The following is a 23,971-nucleotide window of genomic DNA, read 5'->3' on the forward strand; positions in this document are numbered from 1 at the left end:
GCCCCAATCCCTCCCTCCCCCATGCCCCTTTCCTCCGCCCTCCCCCAACCCCAACAGTTACCAGCTGGAGGCAGCTGTACCAGCTGCCTGTTTAATCTATGGCCAAATCTTTCAGATCCGATTCAGCCAAATCAAATTGGGACAGCGATTTGAATCTCCGAATTGAATCACTGTCCTCTGAATCCGCCAATTCCGAATCTGAAGCAAATACTTGCCACTTCACACAGACCTACTGCTTACCTATCTTTGCTGGTCTTCCAGACTGAAGTTAAGCCTCTTAAGCCTTCTCAAAAAGAGGTAAACCTGGAGTCCTAACTGATGTTCTTTCTTTCTGTTCAAATGTCCAAAACTGATCAGTTGCTAAGCATAGAATGGTTCCCAATTTTTTGTCTACAAAGAACTGTATTTACCCAAATCCAAGGTGGCTCTGAATTTAAGATGACCCTCCCCCACCCCAATAATTATATTCTGTGAATAGAAAATATATAAATTTAGTTATCATTTTCTATGTACATTGGAGGGTTGTTTTAAATTCATCCCCTGAACCACGACATGGGAGGGGCAGATGGTCTGGGAGGTGGGGCTCTCCTAGCCCCAGCCTGGCCGAGTAGCAGTGTTTAGTGCTAGCAGTTCTGGCCCAGCCCAGGCTTCGAGGCCTGGCCAGAGCTGCTGCCACCCCTGTAACAGCTGTTGCTGGGCTAGGGCTGGAGCAAGCATCTGCTTTGTGCCCTGGGTTGAAGCCATGAAAGAATTGAGGGTAAGCGGCTGTGGGAGGTGGGGGGAAGGAGGCACATAGGTGCCACATGCCCCTTTGGTGCCCTGTACTTGAATCCAAGATGAGGGGCTTTCATCCCCTTCATGTTGAATGGGGTGGAGAGAGGGAGAACCTTGTCCTGGTTTCAAGTAAATAAATAAGCCCCTGTGCTGTTTGAATCATGGCTTTCTATGATTTTTGGATGTCTTCAGTGTAGAATATGCAATATGAAAGCAAAGCCAGAGGCACAGCAGAGTAGGTCTGTGCCTGGAGCAACTATCAATGCCCAGAGCTGCAGTGCAATCAGCCTCCGCTGCAGAGGCAGCTGCTTTTGTGCACCACCCCCCACCCCATGCCAAAGGCAGCACTAAGGCTACTGCCTAAGGCCCCTCCCCACTCCCTCACCCCCCTCAGTTATGCTACTGGCAAAACCAGTTTGAAAAGTGCATTACTCTTGAAATGCAAGGGTCAACATATAGTAAAGACATTGATATCTCAGTTGCTATGTTGTTGTGTTTTTGGTTTCCATGTTCATAATAAAACACAAGAATTAGCCTGCTCTGTTACTCTGTTTTTTCCCCATTAGGCCTTGTCCACATTGCAATGACAGGCATAATAGCATCTCATGTAGACTTATCCTAACTGGCATCAATATAGTAATGAAGCTGTATGGTAATGCAAGCCTTACAGCAGGTAATTTTGGACAGTGAAAGATGGTGTCACTGTAGTTCATTGCTATCAGCACTTAGGCTATCTTGAATATGTCAACACTTGCATTCACAGTTCTTACTATGGAGCAGATGTAGCCTTAAGATGATTCAAGTAAATGTCAGCTCCAGTGGTAGAGGCCTGAAATGTATTAACAAAAAGTAGCTTCTCTCTTTATATATCATACAGCCCTGATTAGTGAGACCTTTCATTGTTCCATATGCCAGTGCTCTGCACTAAATTCGATTTAATCCAACCTCGGAGGAGGGAGAGCTGCTTTGTGCTTCCTCTCTCTAGAGTTTTGGTCACTCCTCCTTCACTATTGCCATTCCCTGCCTTCTAAAAATTGGCCCCTATGTTACAATATATGGGGGATTCTTGAAGCATGCCTTAGGGAGCCCTGCATGTCATTCTTGTGTGTGGTTTGGTTGAGCTGAAGCAGAGACTCTGCTCTTCATAATGACAGTGATGCAAAATAGGTCATTTGGGATCAATGGGTGTCAGGGGTCCTCCCTTCAGAATTGTGACTAGCTTCTGCAGTACCCAGGAGGCTAGGTCAGCCTCTGGGAAGAAACCTAACGATCCTAGACTCTTGCCCTCAGCACACAAGTCACTGGCATCTATTTCCTTTCTTTTAACAGGCTGCTGATACTCTTGCTGTCAGACAAAAAAGAAGAATCTATGACATCACCAATGTTTTGGAAGGGATTGATTTGATTGAGAAAAAGTCAAAAAACAGCATTCAGTGGAAGTAAGATGTGAACTGTGTATGTTTTCATGGGCTCAAGAAATAAAAAAGGTGTTCTTTTTCCATGAACAATTAATTGGCAATTTAAAATATATGTTAAGATTAGGGTGTGACACATGAAATGTCAGTAGTCCCATTACTAGGTGTAATCTTTGTTTTCAGATAGGACTAGGGAGACTAAAGTACTTTGTGCATGTTGGCAGGGGGGAGCATGGGAAAGCTCATATTACTGCTTTTCAGACCTTTGTGTCTGGACAGTGTTCACTTTTGGGGGACTGTCAGTCTGGTATTTCTCATGTTCACTAACATTTGTATAATCGATCATAACGCTTTGTATAACTAGGTCCCAGAGTAGATTCTTGAACTGAAAAATGAATCTGGGGCATGGGATTAGAATATTGTTCTGTGGTAGATCTAAAGTGAGAGAAGAGCCAAAGGCTCTACCTTTTTATTAAAAACAAAACATGAAGCAAAACCAAACATAATACATTCTCCCCTCCCCAGATTCCCCCCGTAACAGTCAGCTTGGGGAAAATTGGAGTGGGTACAGAAAGTACTGCCAGGCCTGAAGAAGAAAATGGATAAAGAAGTATTATGTTGTTGCATATAATATTAATATAATATTATACCTTTTAAAGAGGTGTAGGTGCTGGCTGCAATACAAAAGAAGTCATAGACAGGCTGAGGTATCTGGAAGCTGAAATTGAAGATCTGGAACTAAAAGAAAAAGAGCTGGATCAGCAAAAACTGTGGCTGCAGCAAAGCATCAAAAATGTAATGGATGACTCTACAAACAACCAATATCCTTTGGACACTTATTGGATGTGCCTTCAAAATAAAATTAAAATAACTGGATGGTAAAGCATGATGTTCATGGGAAACAAGAAAAGGAAAATTGAACTAGGTGACTCATTGGGGTTTTAACAGCTCTAAAAGAAATGGAATCACTTGTACATTTTCAGTTAGAGTGGAATTTCAGTTTTCTTTACAGTACTTGTGGAAGTAACTCACTTTTCACTTTTTGAAGTGAGAGTTATGAGTTGATAGCAAGATCCAGTAGACTGTTGAACACATGGAAAAGTCTAAAGTGAAAGCAAGCATGCTTGTGAAATTTTAAAACTGAATTAGACAAAGTACTGGAAAATATACTTTGGGGAACAGAAATTATATTTAACTGGTAGCAAGATTTTGGGTATTGCAATAGGCCTTTTTAAGTTTTAACTTAGACTGCGTGTGTTTTTTGGGGAGGGCAGGAGGTTTCAATGGATGATTAATTCACCAAGCAATGCTGCTTGTGGTAACCCAAAACTATTCATGAATTTAAGTTGAATTTAAGCACATAGTTTTAGCTAAATTAAAATCTAGAAAGCTCAAAAATTAGTATTGCCATTTCTAAACTGAGCCACATAATTTTGGTGGCTAGATCCACATAGGCCTTGAGGTGCCATACAGAAAAACTGAGGAAGAGGAAGTATGGTGCCCATTCCTTTTCTGAGAGACCCCAGAGGTTGTGATACTCCATTGGGGTGTAAGAGACCTGGGTTCAGATCCTTTCTCCACTTCATTCAAAGTGAGGATTTTAACCCTGGTTCTTTACCTTTTAGACTAGGGACAGAAGTTACACATACACTGGTTTAAGTGATCAGAAACTGGTTTAAACTTCTAACAGAATAGAATTTCAGTGCACACCAGCCAGTTTCAAAGTGGCTGAAACTGATTTAAGATAAACTTGGTTGAATGTAGTATCAGACTCAACTGATTTAGGTTAAACTGCTTATGAAACTTGTCCCAGACCCCTTTCTGGTTCAACTTAAATCACAGCCCCCCAGCATTTTGCAGCCCTGGGCTGGGCTGGGCTGGGCTGTGCTGTCTGCTGCAGAGAGCAGGGCTAGCCCCACCCCTCCGCTCCCTAGCTGGAGGTCTGGGACCGAGGGAGTTAAATTTCCCTTCTCCTGAGTACAGAGCTGCCTTGTCCTACTAAACTTACTGCTGGCTGCAACTGTGGACTGTAAATCCCAGAGGCACCTGGAAGCAGTAAGAGGAAGTAATGAGCAATCCTGCAGATTCCTGCTGTTATGATTGTGGACTGCAAATTCCAGAAACCTTGGAGGCAGCAGGAAGAGGAAGCGAATACACAGCCCATGCTGGCTATGTGCCAGAGAGCCATGCTGTAGCGCCCTCCCAGCTTCTGGCTTGAGCCACTGCAGGTACATGGCTATATTTCCTGAATCCAAGGTGAATGTCTATTCATTTGCTTATTGGATCAATCTTTGCAATTTAGACTAACCTGCAAAGACTGAATCAATTTAGCCCCAGTCTTTTTGACTTTCTGTACTTGGGCTTAATGAAAGGACCTAACCATTAGGCCATGGGACTGGCATTATCAGCACTACCACAAGTTCTGGATGGCATTGAAATTCCCTTCTGAATCAGTCCTTTGCTTTTATGAATTTTGTATCATTTTGAGGCCTTTTAAAAATAAGTCATTGTTGTATTATGCCAGATATTTTGGAAAAATTCAGTTTTGGCTTGACCTAAAGATGAAGATATTAAAAATTTGTACTTCCCTGCCACAGAGCAATTTTTTAATGAAGAAAATGTAGCCTTTGGAATTAACTGAAATTCATTGTATTCATACATGTAAGTTAAGCTTTTTAGCAGTATCGTAGGATTTTTTTGGCGTTTTATTTCTGTTATTGTTTACAGGACAGGTTACTTAATTTTTTGAAAAGGTAAGATTTCTGAGATTCACTGGAACTGTATTTTTCTTGTATGTAAACAGCCAATAATTAGTTTCGCTTGTTGTGTTTGTGCCTGTAGTATGTGACCGTGTTTAGTATTCTTACGAATTTTGTTTCACATATTCTATAACTAGGGACTTTGGGGGTGGGAAATGCCATCTTTCCTATAAGCAGTTATGAAGTCCTTATCACTATGCTATGGTTGCTCAAGAGGAACTGCTCAATAAAATCAAATACGTTTATCATGTCAGGGTTGCTTAACTTCCCAGATCATTAACCTGATGAACTTTAGCTGACCTGAAACCAGTTTGGTCAATACTAGTAACAGTGGGAAAGGCCATCACTCAGAAGTTCAGCCACACACTTTTAAAAGAATGGCTTTTTTTCCCCCAATCTATGTATTTTTAAAACCAATAGCTGAGTCCAGCTGTGCGAAGTACATTGGAGTCAGTTTGCTAAGAACTGACTGCATCCCAAGTCAACAGTGAAGGAATAGCATGCATATGTGTGTGTGCATATATATATATTTTTCCTATAAAAATGTCAATATTTGATGTATTAAATCTCTCAAAAATATTCCTTCCCCAAATGCCCCTCTCCTTCATATATATTCAACAATACAAACTGGCTAGTTAATGTTAGCAGAGCTATATCAAACGCAGTTCATCTCTGTGACCTGGCTGCTAACAGAAAGATTGTAGTGTATATTGGCCCAAATAGCATAAAGTAGAAATACTAAATACCCTTTGCGAACTGCCACAAATACCAGCTGCACAGTACTTAAGGAAAAATTCAGTTTGTTTGCCTTTTGAAAGTTTCCTTGACAGCAGTTACGTTTTCATACGTCACTCATGAAGACATCTGTAATTGCTTCAATGGTAAGTTGCTATTGGGCAGAAATGCTTAAAAGTGTTTTTAACTGGTCAGGAACTCCATATTTGCAGTCTTAAAAATAATGCCTTTAATAGTACTTCATTTCAGAACTGAACAAGAGGCTTATTGTATCCAATTTTGTCGGGGTTGTAAAGGGAAGTCGGTTAATGCTCAGATACTTGGGGTATGCTTCCAGAATTATTGGGGTCATATGGAGGAGTCTACCCAGCCCAAGAAGGCAGCCAGCCAACTTCACAGGAAGATTGTGAGGGTGGCTGCCACTTCCATGGGCTTATGCCTCTGATTGGTGGAGGGGTGGGGGCTGCACGACAGGCAACCCCCTCAGCAGCAAGGAGTGGGGACGGCAGCCACCTTACCTGCTTGCCTTCATGCCAGGCTGCACACCCGGGAGGACTGCTGGCTTCCACTGGAAAGCCAACATTTTATTTTAGTAAGGGTTTTTTGTGTCTTGTTCTTGTGTGTCCCTCTTCTTCTTCCCCCCCATTTCACGGAGATCGCCCAAGTCCACAATTTCTGCAAAATCCGCACAGTTGCGATATGGGTAGGTCCCTAGTCATATGATCACACAATGAGATTTTATTTATTTATTCTTTTGTTCTCGTATTTATCTTGAAAGGGTGCAGTATATGAAGTGTCTGTAGAATAGTATCCTATGTGAGTGTATACAACTATGCAGGTATGTGGAAAGTTATACGTGTGGTTAATATTTTCTTAAAATTACTACTTAACTAGGAGACACGCTTCTAGCAATTCAAGCACCTTGTGGTACACAGTTAGAAGTTCCTATACCTGAAATGGTATGTATGAACAACCTGTTTATATTTGTCTAAGAGGATGGGGGAATAATACCTGTACCAATCAGGGATTTTTTTCTTTTCACTCATGAGAGAGACTATTAAGATTCATGTAACTGGATATGGAGTTTTCCCCTTCTCTTACCCACTCCCAAATGCTGCTTCAACCCTCACAGCAAAGAGTAATGGCCTTGGTCTCCCTTTTTAAAGTTTGCCAACATTGATCCCTCTGTGGTAAGTTCCTTGCTCTCATACCCCTTCTGGCCCAAAGAACTCAGAAACCCAAAATCAGATTTTTTATAGAGCAAGGAGGTTAAGGAGACTGTGTAACAATTTTGCAGAGAACATGATGAAACAAAGCTTTGACCAGGTTGGTGGGTGAGCAAGATAAAAGCCAACAAAGCAAATCGCTTCTCTTCTGTCATCTTTGTATCTTCAGTTTCTATATTGAAATATTTTCCCCCTCTTTTCAACACTGCCTACGTGGACAGGAAAAGTGGCACAAAGAATATTTGCCATTGTGCTTGTAGAAAAGCAGTTCCATTTGACCAGTTTCTCATTTAAACTCAAGTGAGGAATGAGTGATTCGCTTCTCATCCAAGTGCAGTAATTAAACTCTAAGTGCATAAAAAATCCCTCATGAGCTGCAAAGCTGATCTAGTGAGACTGCCCTCAGTACGGATGGATGCACACAATTTCAAGTTCTTTCTATAACAGAAATATTTGCCAGTTGCAGTATAAGTTCTGGCTCTTTGGGGGCAGATTGCTTTAGAATGTCTTGAGGTTCATTAAAACTTGGAGTTCAGTCTTAAGTTGTAAATGATGCCCTTTTTGTTTCTTCCATTTCTTCCTTTTTTTTCTCCTCAAAATGTGGGGAAAAAAAGTTGTCTAATCCCCTGAAGTGGCACAGCACTCGCTAAACTGCACCAGAAAAAACAGCCCTCGTTAACAGAGAAGCTTAATGTTGACAGTTCTGTTAGGAAATTGTCCCTATTAAGACTTAATTGTCCTGTGTTCAGTGAATCAAGGGAAAAGGATTCAGCCATAACAGGATACTTAGTCCCAATTAAAACAATTTTGCAGATGAGTGTAAAAGGAAATTATTTTACATGTAAATAGTCCCCAAAGGTCTTCACTGCTGGTTTGTTATGAGAAACCTACTGTGATTCTGGGATAAGTATGAATTAAATTGCACTGCAACGATGCAGTGACAGTCTTAATAAAAACCCTTTTGCCTGCAGTAACTGCCATAGAAAACAATGAAGCTACTTACAATTCTTTGAACTTCTAACTAAAAAATAATCTGTCTTAATCATTAAAGGGACAAAATGGACAAAAGAAATACCAGATCAATCTAAAAAGCAGTTCAGGACCTATCCACGTTTTGCTTATTAACAAAGAATCCAGTTCTTCCAAGCCTGTGGTGTTTCCAGTTCCTCCACCTGATGACCTTGCACAGCCCCCATCTCAACCTGCTCCACCAGTGACTCCCCCAAAACCTACCAAAGCTACTCAAGATGCATCAAAGCACCATGGTCTTGACCAAGGGCAGCATTTACCACATACATCTGTTGCAGAGACACCACCAGGTAAGTCAAGGGGTGGGGGGTTCCCCTCAAATAAACTTTCTTAGAAAACTGGGTAGGAGGGAAAATGAATCAACAATGTTATGTATCCGCTGTCTTGATGAAGAGTAGAAGCCTCTCTGCCAGACTGCTGCTGAGATTTTCCTTTACAATTAGTCTTTTACCAGGAGGATCTCAGAAGTATTCTTGTGAAATGTTCTTAGAACTAGCGCACAGCAGGGCCCCAAGTTGACTTTTTTTTTTCAAATGGATGTAGCAGTAGCTGAATAAGATGGAAAGCCTCCAGTGGGGCTGAAATTCTTGAACCTTGTCATAAAACAAATCACAAAAAATTCTTGCTGTCATTCCAAAACGTGGTTGCCTTCTCCCACAATATCACAGAGATCATCCACACTCATTTTTAGCATGAATGCTGAGGTAATAAAATGTTGTTTTGGAACAGATCACAGATACCAGAACCAAATCTCTGAAGAGTCTATGGAGATATGTGCATCTTGCAGAGTAGGGGAGATTCATTTAACTTGCCTGCAAATATTGGACATGCTCTAATGCAGCAGTTCTCAACCAAAGTACTGCAAGATCCTTTGCTGTAGGATGCCATGTGATATTAGGACTGTGAAGTGTACAAACATAATTCACAGGATAAAACCTAGAGATTTCTAATACCAATCCATAGCATCAAAAATGTTCTGACCTGGGTGTGGTCTTTCTGAGTTCTTCATAGCAGAAGAATTGCTCTTTTATTTTTCTATAGTCAAAAAAACTAGTGACGGCTAAGAGCTGGCATTTTCTGAGGAGTACCTTGGGTCTAAAAAGGATGAGAACTACTGTTCTAATGGACAAGGTGGAGGCATTATGGGTCATGTTTACACTAATTTTTAAAAAATAATGCATCATTTCTTGTCTTTCTAGAAAGCAGTTTGCAACAGAGTGATACAACTCCAGCAAATCCTTACCCTAGCCTTCCAGAGTCTGGCCTGTACACTAGTCTTGTAACAGATGTAACGCAAAATACTGCTAGCTCAAATGACTATCCAGCCTTGCTTCCCTTGGACGTTAATTGTATTCTCAAGCCAAACTCATTTGACATTGCAAAGATGGAAGAGCCCACAGGTAAGATATCTTGTTTTTCTTTTTTGTTTTGCCAGTGCTATACTTCATTTCTCCTAACCAAATAGCAGTGAATTTTCCTAGGAAGAACATGCTTTGGCTTGGAGGGTGTGTAGCTCGTTGTTGCAAGTGTTCAGCAAAAATCCCCTCACCTAACACTCTACTTTAGCAGTTTGAACTTACTGCCTGTAGAGCCAGGGTGGGGAGAGGTGTTTCTTCAGGGAAGAGAGGCAGCAGTGGCACTGCGGGGAGGAACAGTGACTGGTGGCATGGGTCAGGTTGGAAGCAGCCCATGCTCAGACCTAAGCTCTAATAAAGCATTCCCCCAATCTGAAACATTGCTGAGCACAGCTCTATTTTAATATCTGTTTAATGCACAGAACCTAGATTGACTTTGACAAACATGTGTTTATGTTTAACAGGCACTATTAGCGGTGATATCATTGACGAATTAATGTCTTCAGATGGTAAGCATTTAGGATTCCCATTTTGCTTCAGTGAATAAGGATTAGGTTTTAAGCATGTATTTCATACTTGAGTATTAATGGACTGTTATGTTGGATGTTTATCTAAATATTATTCCAAACTTCATTAAATATACCTGCTATTTAAAGTGGATGGGCAGTACTGTGACCTGTTTCAGTTCTACCTCCTTCCCTTTCCTCCTTGGTTCTAGTCTCCATGCTTCCACCTGTTTCCCTTTTTCCTGCTGGCTGTAACTAAGAGAACTATTCAGTGATTTGATTTGAGTGCCACTCTGAGCAAATACGGTGCATTTCCTCACATACACATGAACCTTCCTACTGCTGTCCCCTCCCCCTCCTCAAAAATCAATCCTCCAAAATGTGGTGCGTCTCTTAAATGAGGAAACTGAGTGGAACAGGTTTTTTTTTTTCTTCATTCTGCCTTCCCAAAACAAAGTCTCTCTCTTACTTAGGGGCATATGGCATGTGAAAAATATGGTGGGTTTGAACTCATTAGATTTTTGTGTGAGTTTGGGCAAGACTTTAGTCTGTCTCTGCCTCTGTTCCCCCATCTGTTAAGTGGATATAATAGTATTACTTTTACCTTTTAGTATAAATATATAGGAGAAGGTGAGGTGCACAGATGCTATAACAATAGGGGGGCATAGAAGTACAATAGATCACTAGTATCAACCACAAATGCTGCTTAATAGTTGCTTTGCTGCAGCCGAGGGAACTGAAATCTCCATTATACCGCATTGGCTCCAGTCCAGGTAACATTGCTGGCAGATCCATTTGAAATGTAATGAACTGCACCTACCTATTCTCAATTTTTTTCTTTAATCTTATGTTGGTGCAGTTGCATTGGTGTCTTACATTGCCTGATACTTCCAAATCCCTCTTTAATATCTCATCTAGTATCACTGGACTTCAAAACTGACTTTCAGGGAAATTTTTACTATAATAAAGCTTATTAACTATCTAAATGGTTCTTGTTTTTACAGTTTTTCCTCTCTTACGACTCTCTCCCACTCCTGGAGATGACTACAACTTTAACCTGGATGATAATGAAGGAGTCTGTGATCTTTTTGATGTGCAGATACTAAATTATTAGATTTGGTATCAACCAGACTGTCATATCTACCTCTAACTATGTAACATTCTAGACTTCTTCATAACCTAAGTATTTAAAATAATGAATGTATAAATTCTTAGTTCATCGACTTTGGGAGTGTGTTTCCTTTTGCTTCCTCAACTACTTCACAAAACTTTTTACGTACAAAAACTAGAAGAAAGGGCTTTTTCATTATAATGAATTTCAGGTAATTTGATTTAAGATCCCAAGGTCCCTTGCTTTTTCTTTTTTTCTGAAAGTGAAAACCATTTTATAGCAGTTTTTTTTTGTAATGACCCAGACTTGTTACTTACAGGTAAAAGCATTGTGTATGAAGCTTTACTGCCAAGAAGCTTTTTGTATTTTTTTAAAACCTTTTTCAAACAATTTTAAAGCTTTCACTGCCAAACTATAAGGTGAAGGACAGTAACATGGTTATGCTAAATTGTTTCAGTGAACCAATTTTGTGAAGTGCCTTCTGTTTTAGCACTTTAAGTTTCTCACATTGACTTCTGACATTCCACTTTCCTAGATGATAGGAAAGGTCTGTTTGTAGTTTGTATTAAAGTGTGCTGATGCTTGTATATTAACAAGATTTTTTTAATAAAACTGTACAAAGAATCTAGTAGTTTTCATCATTTCATTTGGCTTTGAAATTTGTAGCTCTGCCATTGTGCATTACAACTGTGATAATAAGTCTGTAGCAGCATCCACGTTGGCTGGTTCACTTTCCAGGGGTTTAGAAACCTGAAAAAGTATAAGTATAAAACATCTTAATTTCACTGCTGAAAGAAAGCTAGAATATTTGTATGTGTAGACAACAGGTTATGAAACGTATGCTATAATTTATTCACTTTTGAAGAATAAAAGACTTGCTGGACCAGTGGCCAAAACATAATGGACTTAATGAAAACAGACTTAATTTTAGAGGAACTCCAGTCTGACACAGGGTTGCACCCCTCTTTAACTATCTATTGAACGCATAGTAAGCTTTCTGCCACTGAGAGCTGTAGTCTTGGCTCTTGGTCCCATCCCCCAAGCCCCCAACTCTGCACCCCATTTTTCAAAATCCTGGGTCTACACAATCCTAAAATGGTGAAGGTACATTCTTCTGCATAGAGTACTGTATTATCTGTCTTGTACCAAGAAGACCAATTATTGGAGTCCTATGAAAGCTCTAGACACAGAAATACCAAATTTCAAAATGTGTTTTCCTTTCAGGGGAATCTGAATGGATAGAAGTGGGATTTGCATCTTTTTGAGACTCTGTTAATAGATTTCAATGTTAACATTTAGTTGAAAGGAATAAAGTAATTTACATTTCAGGTTATCACCTGCAGACTTGACAGCATTGCACTGAGTCACAACCACTTTTTTCAGTGATGAGCTAAAAATATTAAATTCTTTCACTCTTTTCAACTGAGGATGCTATTAATGTCTTATTGGCAGTGAGCACTAAGAGCACTTTTATAACTCTTACCAGATGTCCCTTTTGAGATTCTGCTGAAATTCCTTTTGATAGTTGCTTGACTTCTTTCTGTACTTCAGTAAATGCTTTGTCTACCATGCTAGTTTTTTCATCATTCACAATGTTTATCTTTAGAGAAGAAAAAGAGAAGTTTAATTGAGTTAAGCCACTGACATAATTTTATTAGTCTAATATGAAGCTAGAATGTACTCTGCTTACATGTGTATATAAATGCATAATTCATAACACAATGCCAATCTCAATTTTACATTAAATGAACATGTGCTATCTGTATAGGAACATTTTAACCATGCTGTCTTCCACAATTGCATAGCAGTTGCCCGTCCCAAAGCTCCCAGTATCAGAACTGAACTAGGTCCTGTCAACTTCAAGTCTGCTATTAGAGGCATAGGATTCTCTGAGTAACAAGGCAGCCAGAATAAGGTGTCAAGAGCTTTTTGCATACTGCATTCCTGTGGTTAGGACATTATTTACATTGTTTGGGTGACTTAGCCTTTTATTTTTGTCTCGAAGATATGCATTTAACATAGTCCACTGTACGTGATACCTATATAGGAATTAAAAATGGCTATGCATAGCCTGACTTCCGAAGCTGCTTGCTGATTCTTAAAATTCTGCTTTAACTGCTCGACAGAGTAAATGGAATCAACATTTGTGGAAGAGGTGATACCTTTTTTTAGACCAATAAGATATTTGCAAGCTTTCGGGCAGACTCACCCTTCATCAGGCGTATGAGAAAGCAGAGATTGTAAAAGTTCTCATAGGTAGAAGTGAAAATTCATATTTCACAGGGGAGCTGAAGGTGTGGTAAGTCTCCTGTTTGGAACAGTTCTTTTTGTCCAGGTCAGGCACAGAAAAAGGTTGAAAGTCTTTTTACCTTGAAGTTGTCTGGTGGCTAGTTTTTAATAGAACACTAATACAAATGGGTCTCTAGCAACAGGCTGACAAAGTCTGTTTTATATTGCCAAGTTGACTTTAAGAGGAAAAAAATTTTTTTTTCTAGAAATAGAACGTGTGACAAATTGTTTCAAACTGTCACCTTCAGTTGATTTTAGCCACCATAGAGAAACACCTGGTTCCAGGAAGGTTTCTTAGCCAATTTGTTGGTAAATATAATTATGTAAATTGCCATACCAACTTGAAATCTTTTAATCTAGATTGTCTTCAGTGTCACACATTGGGCCTTTACCTGTCAACTCCGATTGCTTCATAGGCTGTTAAGTTTTGACAGGGATCTTAAATGAAACTACCTGTTTAACAGACAAGTACAGTATCGCCTCGGGAACACACTCACTTCTTGCATTTCCCATCCCTTACTAAATCTGGACATTCATATTGGAACCACCATTGTAAGTGAATTAAGAATTGCACGGCATTTAGTGATGGGTTGCCTCTATTCAAGAAAATGGATATATAAACACTTCCATTTACTTGCTTTTATTGGATGCCTGCACTGTAAAACAACTCCTGTTGTGGAGATAGTGACTGAGGCTGACAAAATGAAACAGGGCTGGGAATGGCTTTGTGCACACTGTGCTGGACTGTGGCTTAAGAATTGTGTTCTGGACTTTCAGGGCTTGCCCTATCTATCTCATGGCTAAGTTTCCCACTGTAAGTGTAAAAGGATACTGTGCTACCCCAGAAGAATATTACAAAGAAAGAAGCAGTTAATGAATTATGATATTTTTAGATAAAATGTAGACAGACACCATTAGTATCTAGACAGAAAAATATTCACTTAGAGCAGTGATTCTCAATGTCTCTCTCTCCCTTACCTTTATCGCTGGCTCCAGCCCTGACCAACAGGATCTAGAGCTCCCACTGCTGTTTCTACCTGGGTGGGCTGGGCTAGGGCCACTGCTACTGCTGCCAAAGGTAAGCAGCAGGGGATGGAGGGGGCAGGAAATGGCACAGGGTGAGAGGGAGGTTGGTAGAGAAGCAAGTGGCATGGGAGCAGGCACAGGCATGGGTGGGAGCAAGGGGCAGGGATCTGGCCCCTCACTCCCCCTGCCACTGCTTTCCCTACCACAGCAGTGGGGGGACAATTAAGATGACCCCCCAATAACGTTCTATGTATAGAATTAATTATGGGGGGTTCTTAAATTCAAATCCATCCTGGATTTGGGTAAATATGGTACATGCATGCTTAGGCTTATCCCTACTTAGCTGCCCTCCACCCCCACAGCCTGACCCATCTGCCAAAGAGGTATGCACAGTAATATACAAAGTTTTTTTTAAAACTAGTTGCCACTCAGCTCTCAAAACTTACGGAGGGGTGCCTTAAATTAAAAAAATGTTGAGAACCACTCCACTAGAGTATGTGCTTATATCAAAGTTGTTCAAAAAGTCAATTTTCTTTGTAGTTTGTAAAATAAGTTCCCTATTTTTTGATCTCCTAAAAATCAGCTCTGAGTATTTTGGTGTAATATTTAATTGTAAAAAGATTCACTAAAACACTATGTATTAAAAAATACAGTTCTAAATTGGAACGATTAAAGTTTACACTAACGAGCTCCTCTCTTTCCAACCACAAAGGCCTACTTCAAAACAGTTTCTAAGAATACACACATGTACTATATTAAATGGGATCTGGCTCCACCTGTAGGTATTTCTGAATAAAGGCTTTCTTCTGATGCGTCACTAGGCATAATCTTTGATTATTAATTTCAGAGGCCAGTATCATGGATGATTTTCACTCTGGGTGCATGAATTTCATACTTGTGCTTATGTTCAACCTGTCCACTGGGTGAGCTTACTTCTAGTGACTCTGGTTTCCTCAGAAACATTGTCTCTGTTGCACTACATTCATTGTTATCTAGCATTTCCCAAGCTGGGTGGGTTTAAGCCCCATCACATGCTCTTGAGTCCCCATCCCATCCTCCCCCCGCCAGTACTTCAGCTGCTATGACCACCACTATTTCCTGTCATCGGTGGCACTGCCCAACAAGGAAATTGGCAATGTGGTAAGTGACAGCTGAAGCATGGGGGGGCAATAGTGACTAAAATAGAGAAGCAATACCCACCATGATTTGCAGGTGACCCCAGTAAGGACCTTCTGTTCCCAACACACCCCATATAGCTCGTGATTAAGTTCCCCATTGTAAACCTAAAATGGTACTATCTGCCTGGCAGGAATATTGCAAGGATGGAATCAGCTAATGACTTATAGGATACTTTGATACAATGTAGATGGACACCATATGGAGCTAGGCAGAAAAAACCTTCAGGAAAGCAGTGATTCTTAATGCCTGCCCCCTCCCACCTCTACTGTCTGCTACCCTTACCTTCAGCTCTGGCTCCAGCCCTGACCAACTAAGCCAATGCTTTTATCTGGCTGGGCTGGGCTAGGGCCCCTGCCACTGACTGTCCTGGAATCTCTGGAGCCAAAACTGCTGAAGAAGGTAAGTTGGGGGGGAGGGGAGGGGAGTGGAAGGAAGTGGGGGTTGGGGCACACTGATTTAGCAGCTAGAGTACCTACACTGGAAACGATAGAAATTCCTAATTTTTTTCTCTGCTCCTACCTTTCCTGTTTAGCAGTCTGTAATTCTATAGCAGATCATGCAGTACAGGGAAACGCATACTTTGTGAAAACACAGTCACTGAGGAGACATAACGCGCTGCCTTCAATGCAAGATCTGTGTAGCTTTACAATGGGAACTGCTTGAACTGGGCCTCACCACCCAGAGGCATGCAGTGCTGCCATAGCTTGGTCTAAGGCCACTTTCTGATCAATGGCAATCAATTTAGGAGAAGCAGCATGAAGTCCTGGCAGGCATATGCCTATCTTCATGTAGGTAAGACTTCGCAATCCTGCTCTTGTGTGGAAACTTCTTCCTGCTTAAGGTAACAAATACTGCAGTTCATCAGAGCATAGGGCTTCCCCTCCACGAGTAATGTGATTCTTCTCGGGATGGAGGCCAGGCCCAAACCCTTGTGCCCTTCAAATGATAAAATGGGATGAAGAAATGTCACCCTGTGCCCAGAGCAGCAGCTCTTTCCTGAACCAAAATCTGTCTGAACGCTCCTGGTAGTGCAACTCTGAACTTCTTCTCAATCTAGTAGTACCTTCACAGCATAGTAGATTCTTGGACTGTTGGGGGCTAAAAGAGTCCAGGTCCCCTGCACTATGCAGGAAAAGACAACTAGGGTCAAGTGACCCCAGTGAGATGACTGTCTAGTCTCCTTTTGAAGATGTCCAGGGTAGGTGATTGCACCACCTCTGGAAGGAGTGTTTCACAATCTGGACACCCTAACTGTGAAAGGGTTTTCCCTGGAATCGAGCCTGAAGCAGCCTTCCAGGAGTTTGTATGTGTTGCTCTTTGTCTTCCCCAGGGGGTCTTGACATACTCCCCCAATATAGCAGTAAGCCGCTACTAAGTCCACTCTCAGCCTTCTCTTCAGTAGGCTGAAGACGCCCAAGTCCCTCAGCCTCTCCTCCTATGGCTTGTCTTGCAAGTCCCTGATCATACAGGTGGCTCTTTGGACCCTCTCTAGTTTTTCCACGGCCTTGTTGAAGAGCAGCACCCAGAACCAGAAGCAGTCCTCCAGGTGTGTTCCCACTAGTGCAGAGATCAGTGCGATCCCACATAAGGGGGGGACCATCTTTTAACTTCTCATGCCCGTGACAGCCCTTGTGTGGTGAAGTGGCAAGCGCTAGGGCTGAATGAATACCTTCCTAGCTGGAACATCTTGGCCTGGATCAGTTCTGCCCTGGCCCCGTACTTGCAGCACCTCTGGCTGTCCTTGATTCGCTCCTGGGTGGGGACCGGCAGCACTTCCCAGGCAGGTCCCCTGCACCCTTGGTTTCCCTTTACCCGAAGAAATGTCGCGGAGACCCCTTCCCCCCGTCTTGGGCTGCGCCTGCGCCCTGCTCCGCCCCGCCCGTCCCGCACTCACCTTCTTCAGGCCCATGGTGACGCGCTTGGCCTTGGCCTTGCGGAGTTTGCTACTGGCCACCTGGAACACGCTCTGCAGCCGCGGCACCTTCGCCCTGCTCTTGCCCATCGCCTAGCGGGGAGACCGCTGCGTCCCGCCGGGCCCTGACCCGAGAGAGCGGCGGAACTGCTCCGGAGGCCGCAGCTGGGAGAGGAGGCCTCACCCGGCGCACGTGCAGCGGAGCGAACGCTGCGTCACAGAAGCGCGGCCGGGAATCCCCGCCCCCCTCCGGGACACCCCGGCGGTGACTCCACGGGAGCGTTTGGGCGGAGCTCTGAGGCGTCCGGCGATGATTGGGCGAGAGCGGGTTCTAGAACGGCGAGGGGCGGGGCGAGTGATGTAATGTGACATTGGAGCTCCGCGGGCTGGGTAGGGTGTCCCCATCCCCGCCGGCAGTAGCGGCTCCTGCACCCCGGGGGAAACCCCCAGATTTCAAACGGGAATCCGCAGCGGCAGAAACGCTCTGCCCGCCGGGGCCTCCCCCAGCTCTGCCATCGCTCTGGTCAGCAGAGACTCACAGAAAACGAGGGTTGGGAGGGACCTCAGGAGGGCACCTGGCCCGGCCCGCTGCCCAAGCAGGACCAGCCCCAGCTAGATCATCCCAGCCAAGGCTCTGTCTACCCGGGCCTTAAAACCCTCCAAGAATGGAGATGCCGCCCCTCTCCGGGTTATTTGCGGCTGCTTCCAGATCAAAAAAGGCTGAGAACCCCGCACTGCCCCTGGTGGTGGGAGTGATGGGGCAGGTCTGTGACCTTGCGCTGCCCTGGGCTCGGGTGTAAAGTTCATTAAAGAAGGCTGCTGGGGGCAACGCGATGCCCCGATGTAACGAGAATAGTGATACCTGCTGTCAGGAGTCTTTAAAGCAGTGTGTGGTTGGGGGAGGTGGGCGTTACAACCGGAGTGAATTGTAATGGACTGCTTCCCCGGAGCAAATGGTTATCCCTGGGATAAAATACAGATACATAGCTTTTAGGCTGGCGCGGATTTATGCCGGATAGGATAACCCTGGAGTTTTCCCATCCTGAACTGAGCCGGGGTGAGTTACCCCAGGGCAGGGCTTTGTCGTGTGTGCTCTTTTGTATTTACACTGATGTTAACACTGATCACCGGGGATCCTGGTTTTCTCTGATTAAAAAACCCCCCACATTTTCGGATTAAAACAAGTAACCCAAAATCCAGTTTTCCGTGATTAAAATGAAATGCGCCCCCCCCCATGTCTGTCCGTCTATCGAGAGAGAGAGATGGGAGGGCAACTATAAATAGTGGTGTTTCATTTAAATCACGGGAAAACGTGGATTTTGTGTTACTTGTTTTAATCTGAAAATTGGAGATTTTGTTTTTATCGGAGAAAACCAGGATCCCTGCTGATCATCACACCAGGGTAACCTCGTGTGTCTGGTGCCGGAGAGAGAGCAAGGAGCAGAGCCCCTAGTCCGGGAGATGATAAAAAGGGATCCGTATGCAATGCCAGAAGCAAACCCGAGATGGCAGTGTTGCCCTCCGCACTCGGCCTCCGTGGTTTTGCAATCTGCCCCTCATTGTTTGTATGTCATTAATGCTGAGACCCGAGGAAGAATGTCTTGCATGCGAAAGCTTGTCTAACCTTACCCCAGCTACATAGTTGGTCCAATAGATGATATCACCCTACGAAACTCTTGCCTCTCGCGTGTTTTCCGGCTACAGCATCACTCTTCCACGGTTGCATGGCAATTAGCACTTAGAGGTGTTGGCTGGGATTATCCCACCCTCCTTGTGCCCTGTGGAGTTCAAACCCGTAGGAAGAGCTGTGCCCACTGATTCTTTCTCGCATTTGGGTAACTTCTTTTATTTCATTGCTGCCCTTTCTTTAGGAAGGATGCTGTTCTGTAACCATGCATTTTTTATACATAGTTCAGTGTAAATGGAGTGTGCTGACTTTTGCCAACGTTGTATTTAGCATGACTTTTCTGTTACCTTTTTTTATTAAAAGTAGTTGTGCTGTAGTTAGCAATTAGCAAGGCTTGTACACCCGGCATATTTTTTATAAAAATGAGTTGGTGGGGTGGGGTTGCTTTTTGGTTTTGGAGGTTTTTTTGAAAACTAAGGAACGTGTTCTCAAAGCTCTTAATGGACTTTTTTATCCTGCTTTAGACTAATACAGCTAACCACTTTTGCTGCAAACATGCATTTAACAAGTATCCTACCCAAGCATGCAACTCTGAAAGATAGGTCAGTACATGAAAGCAAACTGGTATCTACCCATCTCAGCTTTGTAGGTGTTTGCTATAGCCCAAATCCCTTAAAGAGATAAAGGACTCAAGATTCATAATATCCCTCTAAGGTAGATTACTTCTACTTAATTTTTGAGATCTGAAAAAATAAAAATCAAGGCATGTTTCATTTCTGAATTGATATTAATTGAAATATGTAATTATTTAGTAGGCAAAGAAATTAAGCATAGTTTTATACTCATTAAAGAATGCGCCTTTCTTCTACGTCGCGGTGGAAATCCACCTAATATGCAAATCATTTACAAATGGTATATAGGAAAAGGATGAATAAATGTTTTCCAGAGTGCAAGATTTTAATCCCTATGAAGGGACTTAAAGAAGATGAGTAATAATATCAAAGAGGTTTTTTTGTGCTAAAAGTGAATGCTTTTTATTATCACAAAAGCTGTTCATTGGATAAGAACTACAATTTTCCTGATGCATGACAGAATAGAATATTCTTTTTTAAACTGTCCAAGACAGAGCAATTGAATAAAAACCTAGAAGTGTACTTATGTTAGGTGCAGTGAGCGGATCATATACAGTTAAATACACATTTGAGTTTTTGCAGTCAGGAGCCAAAATGAGTAACTTGATGAGGCACCATCAACTTGGACGGCTCTGTTTTATTTGAAAATGTTTTCCTACCTTTGGAAGTAACTCTTTGTTTTACTACCATTGAAACCGATTAGAGAAAAACTTTTTGTCTTTGAGATTACTTTGAGTCAGGGCAGCAGTTCGAGAATTTTCTGTCTACATTAGTAGTCTAGAATAGAGTTTTTAAAAACTGCATGTAACATGGTGTTCATATTTTTCAGTCTATTCTTTTTATGCAAAATTATAGGCTTCACAAGGAATATTGGAAAATTTAGCTTTTTGTTTTAAATGTTGCATATCTCCTGAACTGAATTGTCCAATATTTAGCAGTAACTTTTATTTTCTTTGCTTTTCATGATGTCCTTGTTTGGGAATATATTTCATCTCCATGCCAAGTGTAAACCATGAATCTTCAATACTATCTTTACAGGGAGATCATCTTCAAGCGACCTCTTTGCAGTGAATCAATAGATAAACAAGAGCCATAACAAGGAAGCTATGGAAAAGTGTGCAAAAAGAGTTTGCAATAATAAGACATGTTTAGGTCCAGGCTTTCAGACAGCATCTGTGAATGGTTATGGTAGGTGAGCAAATGACACGTATGCAGCCTTTGAGGTCTGAGGGTGGGCCGGCGTTGTTTTTAGGGCAGTGCAATGACAGTTTTGAGGCCGGCGTCCTGCTGTTTGAACGCTCAACGATTTTCTTGTCTGGTGTGAGGGCGTCAAATTCCGCCAGTTGCTCAAACCCTTTTACTTGAGATTTGCAAGGGCGCTCGCGGGGGGCACAAGCGCCCAGAGCCCCGCAAAGAGGGGTCCCCCGCGGAGGAGCTCCCCTGGGGACGAGGAGCACGGGGGGGAGGGGCAGGCGGAGGCGCGAATGCCGCCGCACGCTTCAGAGCATCGCTGGGGGCAGGGGGCCCCCCGCGTGCCTGCCCCACCCCCGGCTGGAAGGGGCGGGGCGCCGGGGAGGGGGCGGCATCTCCCACCTCTTCAAAGCCGCCCGGCGCGGCCCGGCGCGGCGAGCGCGGATCAGCCCTTGCTGCCCTAGCCGTGGCCATGCTGCACTGGGGATACGACGAGCACAACGGTGAGGGCTCCCCGGCAGGAGCATCGCTAGGGCCGCGGGCGGGGGCTCCTGGGATCTCTCGGGCTCGCTCAAGGAGCGGGGTTTCTGCAGGCAGGAAAGAGCAGGGACAAGTCCGAGGTGGCGGCGAGGACCAGGGCTGGGAGGGACCCCCAGAGGCCACCTCGCCCAGCCCCCTCCCTATCCAAACCACCTTCCCCTGCATCCGCCCTCGGGGCCAAGGGGAGCCTGGGCTCTGCCCCCTGCCTGGGCGAGCTGCATGCCAGGGCCTCCCCGGAATATGATTTCCCCTCAGAGGGAGGCGGGTTGGTGAAAGTGGTGCCAGCTCTGGGCTTATCTACCGGCTCTTTCCCCTTTGCCAGTCCACCTGTCGGGCTGTGCCTCTGTCTGAAGTCAGGCAGGTGCCTGTCTAGACTGAGCAACTGAGATGCACACCTGTGTGTCTGTCCCCACTGTAAAAGTGCCTCTGCACCCAGAAAAGTCCAAATGTGCTGCCTGCCCCAGAGCAGACCAGTCCTGCCCCCAGAGCTGCCATCCCTGAGAGGAGCCCAGCAGCCTGCGGGCTCAGGGCAAGCAGGGGCTGTTCTTTAAATTTCCCAAAGGACCTTGCTGGTTCGGTGATGCGGTGACGGGGACAGTTTGGTCTGTCAGAGAAGGTGCCCCGTTCAGCAGCTAGAGGGTGAAGGCAGGGGCAGAAACAGGGGATGTGTAGCTTGAGCTCTTGGCTTTGAGATTCCTCCTTGGATTTCAGGGGTGTAAGCTGTAGCCATGTTGGTCTAGGGACATAGGCAGATGAAGTTCTTTGGGTAAATCCAATGTCTTTTATTGAACCAACTTGGTCTAATAAAAGATATTAGATTTACCCAAAGAACCTTGTCTGCCTACCTTGACTTCAGCATCCTCTGAGCTTGTTCAGAAAGCCAGTTTAGTCAGAGCTGAGACCGTGCCATGGGCTAACTGAGCCCGTTCTGTAGCGATAATGGCAGAAAACAATGAGTGTTGGAGGGTTTAGTTTTGCACAGACTGTGATCTGTGAGAGGGATTTGCTGGGTATTGGTTGACTGACTCAGTTGTCCTTAGAAAATTGTTCAGGCTGTTAGGCTGACGCTGCACCTGAGACTGGATATTAGGAGTATTTCTTAATTATTAAGCTCGTCATCATTGTTGTATGTAAGCAGTTTCTTATTGACTCGGTTCTGCACTCTGTCAACCACATGTGAATCCAGGTATTCCCACTGAAGTCTGGAGAGTTATTCTGTGTTTAGAGCTGTGTAGCTAAGAGCGGCAGTTTGACTTTAGTTATTTAAATGTTTCTCAGTCTTCTTGGGGGATGAATTTCCCCTCTTGTTTATTTTGCACTGACAACTCCATTCCCACCAGTGGATGTATCCCTGATTTGATATAAGTATTAACAAATGGAGAACGCCTGCATTCATTTTGAGGGAGTTGTTAGAGACTGCAAAGATTACATAAACAATTTAACAACATTATAAACAGAACATTTCTCATTGGAAACTAGAACACAGTAGGTAAAAAAAAAAAATGGGAACTTGGGTGTATAAACATAATAATTAATGTGTTTTTATGAGTCAAGAGGAATAGCCATGAAAGTTGCTTCCTTCCTCCAGTGCTGCTTTCTGTTTGTGCTTAAAAGAGTGTCTTTAAAAATGCTGAAATTTGGTGATGATGAAATGATGAGGTTTTAAAAAAAATCTCTTGTTGTATAGAGTGTATTCTTCCCCTCTCCTCATTATGAATAGACTATTTTAATAATACATAATGCTTTCTAGCTGGAAGACCAAACCTGAAAAACAAGTGTGCTGGGTCCCTCCTGCAAAGCCAAGATAAGAAGCCTACCTTCCATCCCCAACTTCTGGGAAAGGGGAGGAGGTTTGGATTTCTATCAGGCTGCTGTTCCAGGATCCAGCTTGGGGCCCATCTCTCATCTCAGGCTCTGCTGAGTGACTGATAAATTTGAAACTTAACACACCTCTTTAGCCCCATCCACATATTCTCTTCTCCCCTTTTGAGGGCCTCCAGTGGTTGCTAAGCAGACAGATCTTCACAAGCCCATCCCTTTTCTTGGGGGTTGGGTGGGCTGAGGGGAGGGAGGGAGAGAGGTCTACTTCTTTACTCCTCCACATTTTTTTTTAAGTTCTTTCTCCTTTTATGAATTGCTCACCTGCCTGTATCTTCTCCAGCTAAGAATTTTGCCAAACAGCAGAAGTCGGAAGTTAATGTCTTGACAGTTTCAATCCCCTGCATGTTTCTGAATAGCTCCTATTGACTAGTCTGTAGGACCAATTCTGGCCAGTCTTTCTTCATTTCACTCTGCTGCTGCTTGGCAAAATTTTTGTTTGCACAGCACCTAAGAAGCCTAATTCGCTATGAATTTAGGAAGAATTGGTCTATATTCAGTTTACATTTTTAATCTTGTCTTTGCCATTACAAAACTAGAATTTGTTCTGGGTGAAAGCTTATATTCTTCACAAATTAATGGTGTGGGTGCTAATACCTGCCTGGAAAAGCTCTCTTCTCCCCAACGGTGAGTGAGCAAACGACTTTTTTAACATAATATCCAGTATGCATTTGTGTACTTGTCCTTGCATGTATGTAGGTGGATAGGTACACAGATTTACCGCTCTAACTGGATAGAAGGGTCGTCACAGATTGTTTGCCACAAACCATATTTACATGAATCCAAG

The 23,971-nt window shown here is 43.2% G+C and overlaps 2 protein-coding genes across 3 annotated transcripts in view; both read left to right on the forward strand.

The window, feature by feature from the left end:
• The first annotated feature begins 2,901 nt into the window (after nucleotides 1-2,901).
• On the forward strand, nucleotides 2,902-11,534 carry E2F5 (E2F transcription factor 5). Its single transcript, XM_019527867.1, has 7 exons — nucleotides 2,902-3,012; nucleotides 5,788-5,829; nucleotides 6,578-6,642; nucleotides 7,961-8,228; nucleotides 9,138-9,338; nucleotides 9,758-9,802; nucleotides 10,804-11,534. The coding sequence occupies exons 1-7, from the start codon at nucleotides 2,988-2,990 to the stop codon at nucleotides 10,911-10,913; spliced, it is 756 nt and encodes a 251-aa protein (XP_019383412.1). The 5' UTR covers nucleotides 2,902-2,987; the 3' UTR covers nucleotides 10,914-11,534.
• A 9,628-nt stretch (nucleotides 11,535-21,162) lies between these two features.
• LOC109304996 (carbonic anhydrase 13-like) overlaps nucleotides 21,163-23,971 on the forward strand; it is a 32,577-nt gene continuing 29,768 nt past the window's right edge. Inside the window, exon 1 of one of the 2 annotated variants that reach the window (XM_019527870.1) lies at nucleotides 21,163-21,269. In XM_019527870.1, coding sequence (XP_019383415.1) covers nucleotides 21,239-21,269 — 31 coding nt within the window. In that variant the 5' untranslated portion in view covers nucleotides 21,163-21,238. The remainder of the gene's footprint in view (nucleotides 21,270-23,971) is intronic. The other variant, XM_019527868.1, reaches the window with a different exon arrangement.

This window comes from Gavialis gangeticus, unplaced genomic scaffold (genome assembly GCF_001723915.1).
Source record: "Gavialis gangeticus isolate Ggan-Ray unplaced genomic scaffold, GavGan_comp1, whole genome shotgun sequence".
Taxonomy (NCBI): domain Eukaryota; kingdom Metazoa; phylum Chordata; order Crocodylia; family Gavialidae; genus Gavialis; species Gavialis gangeticus.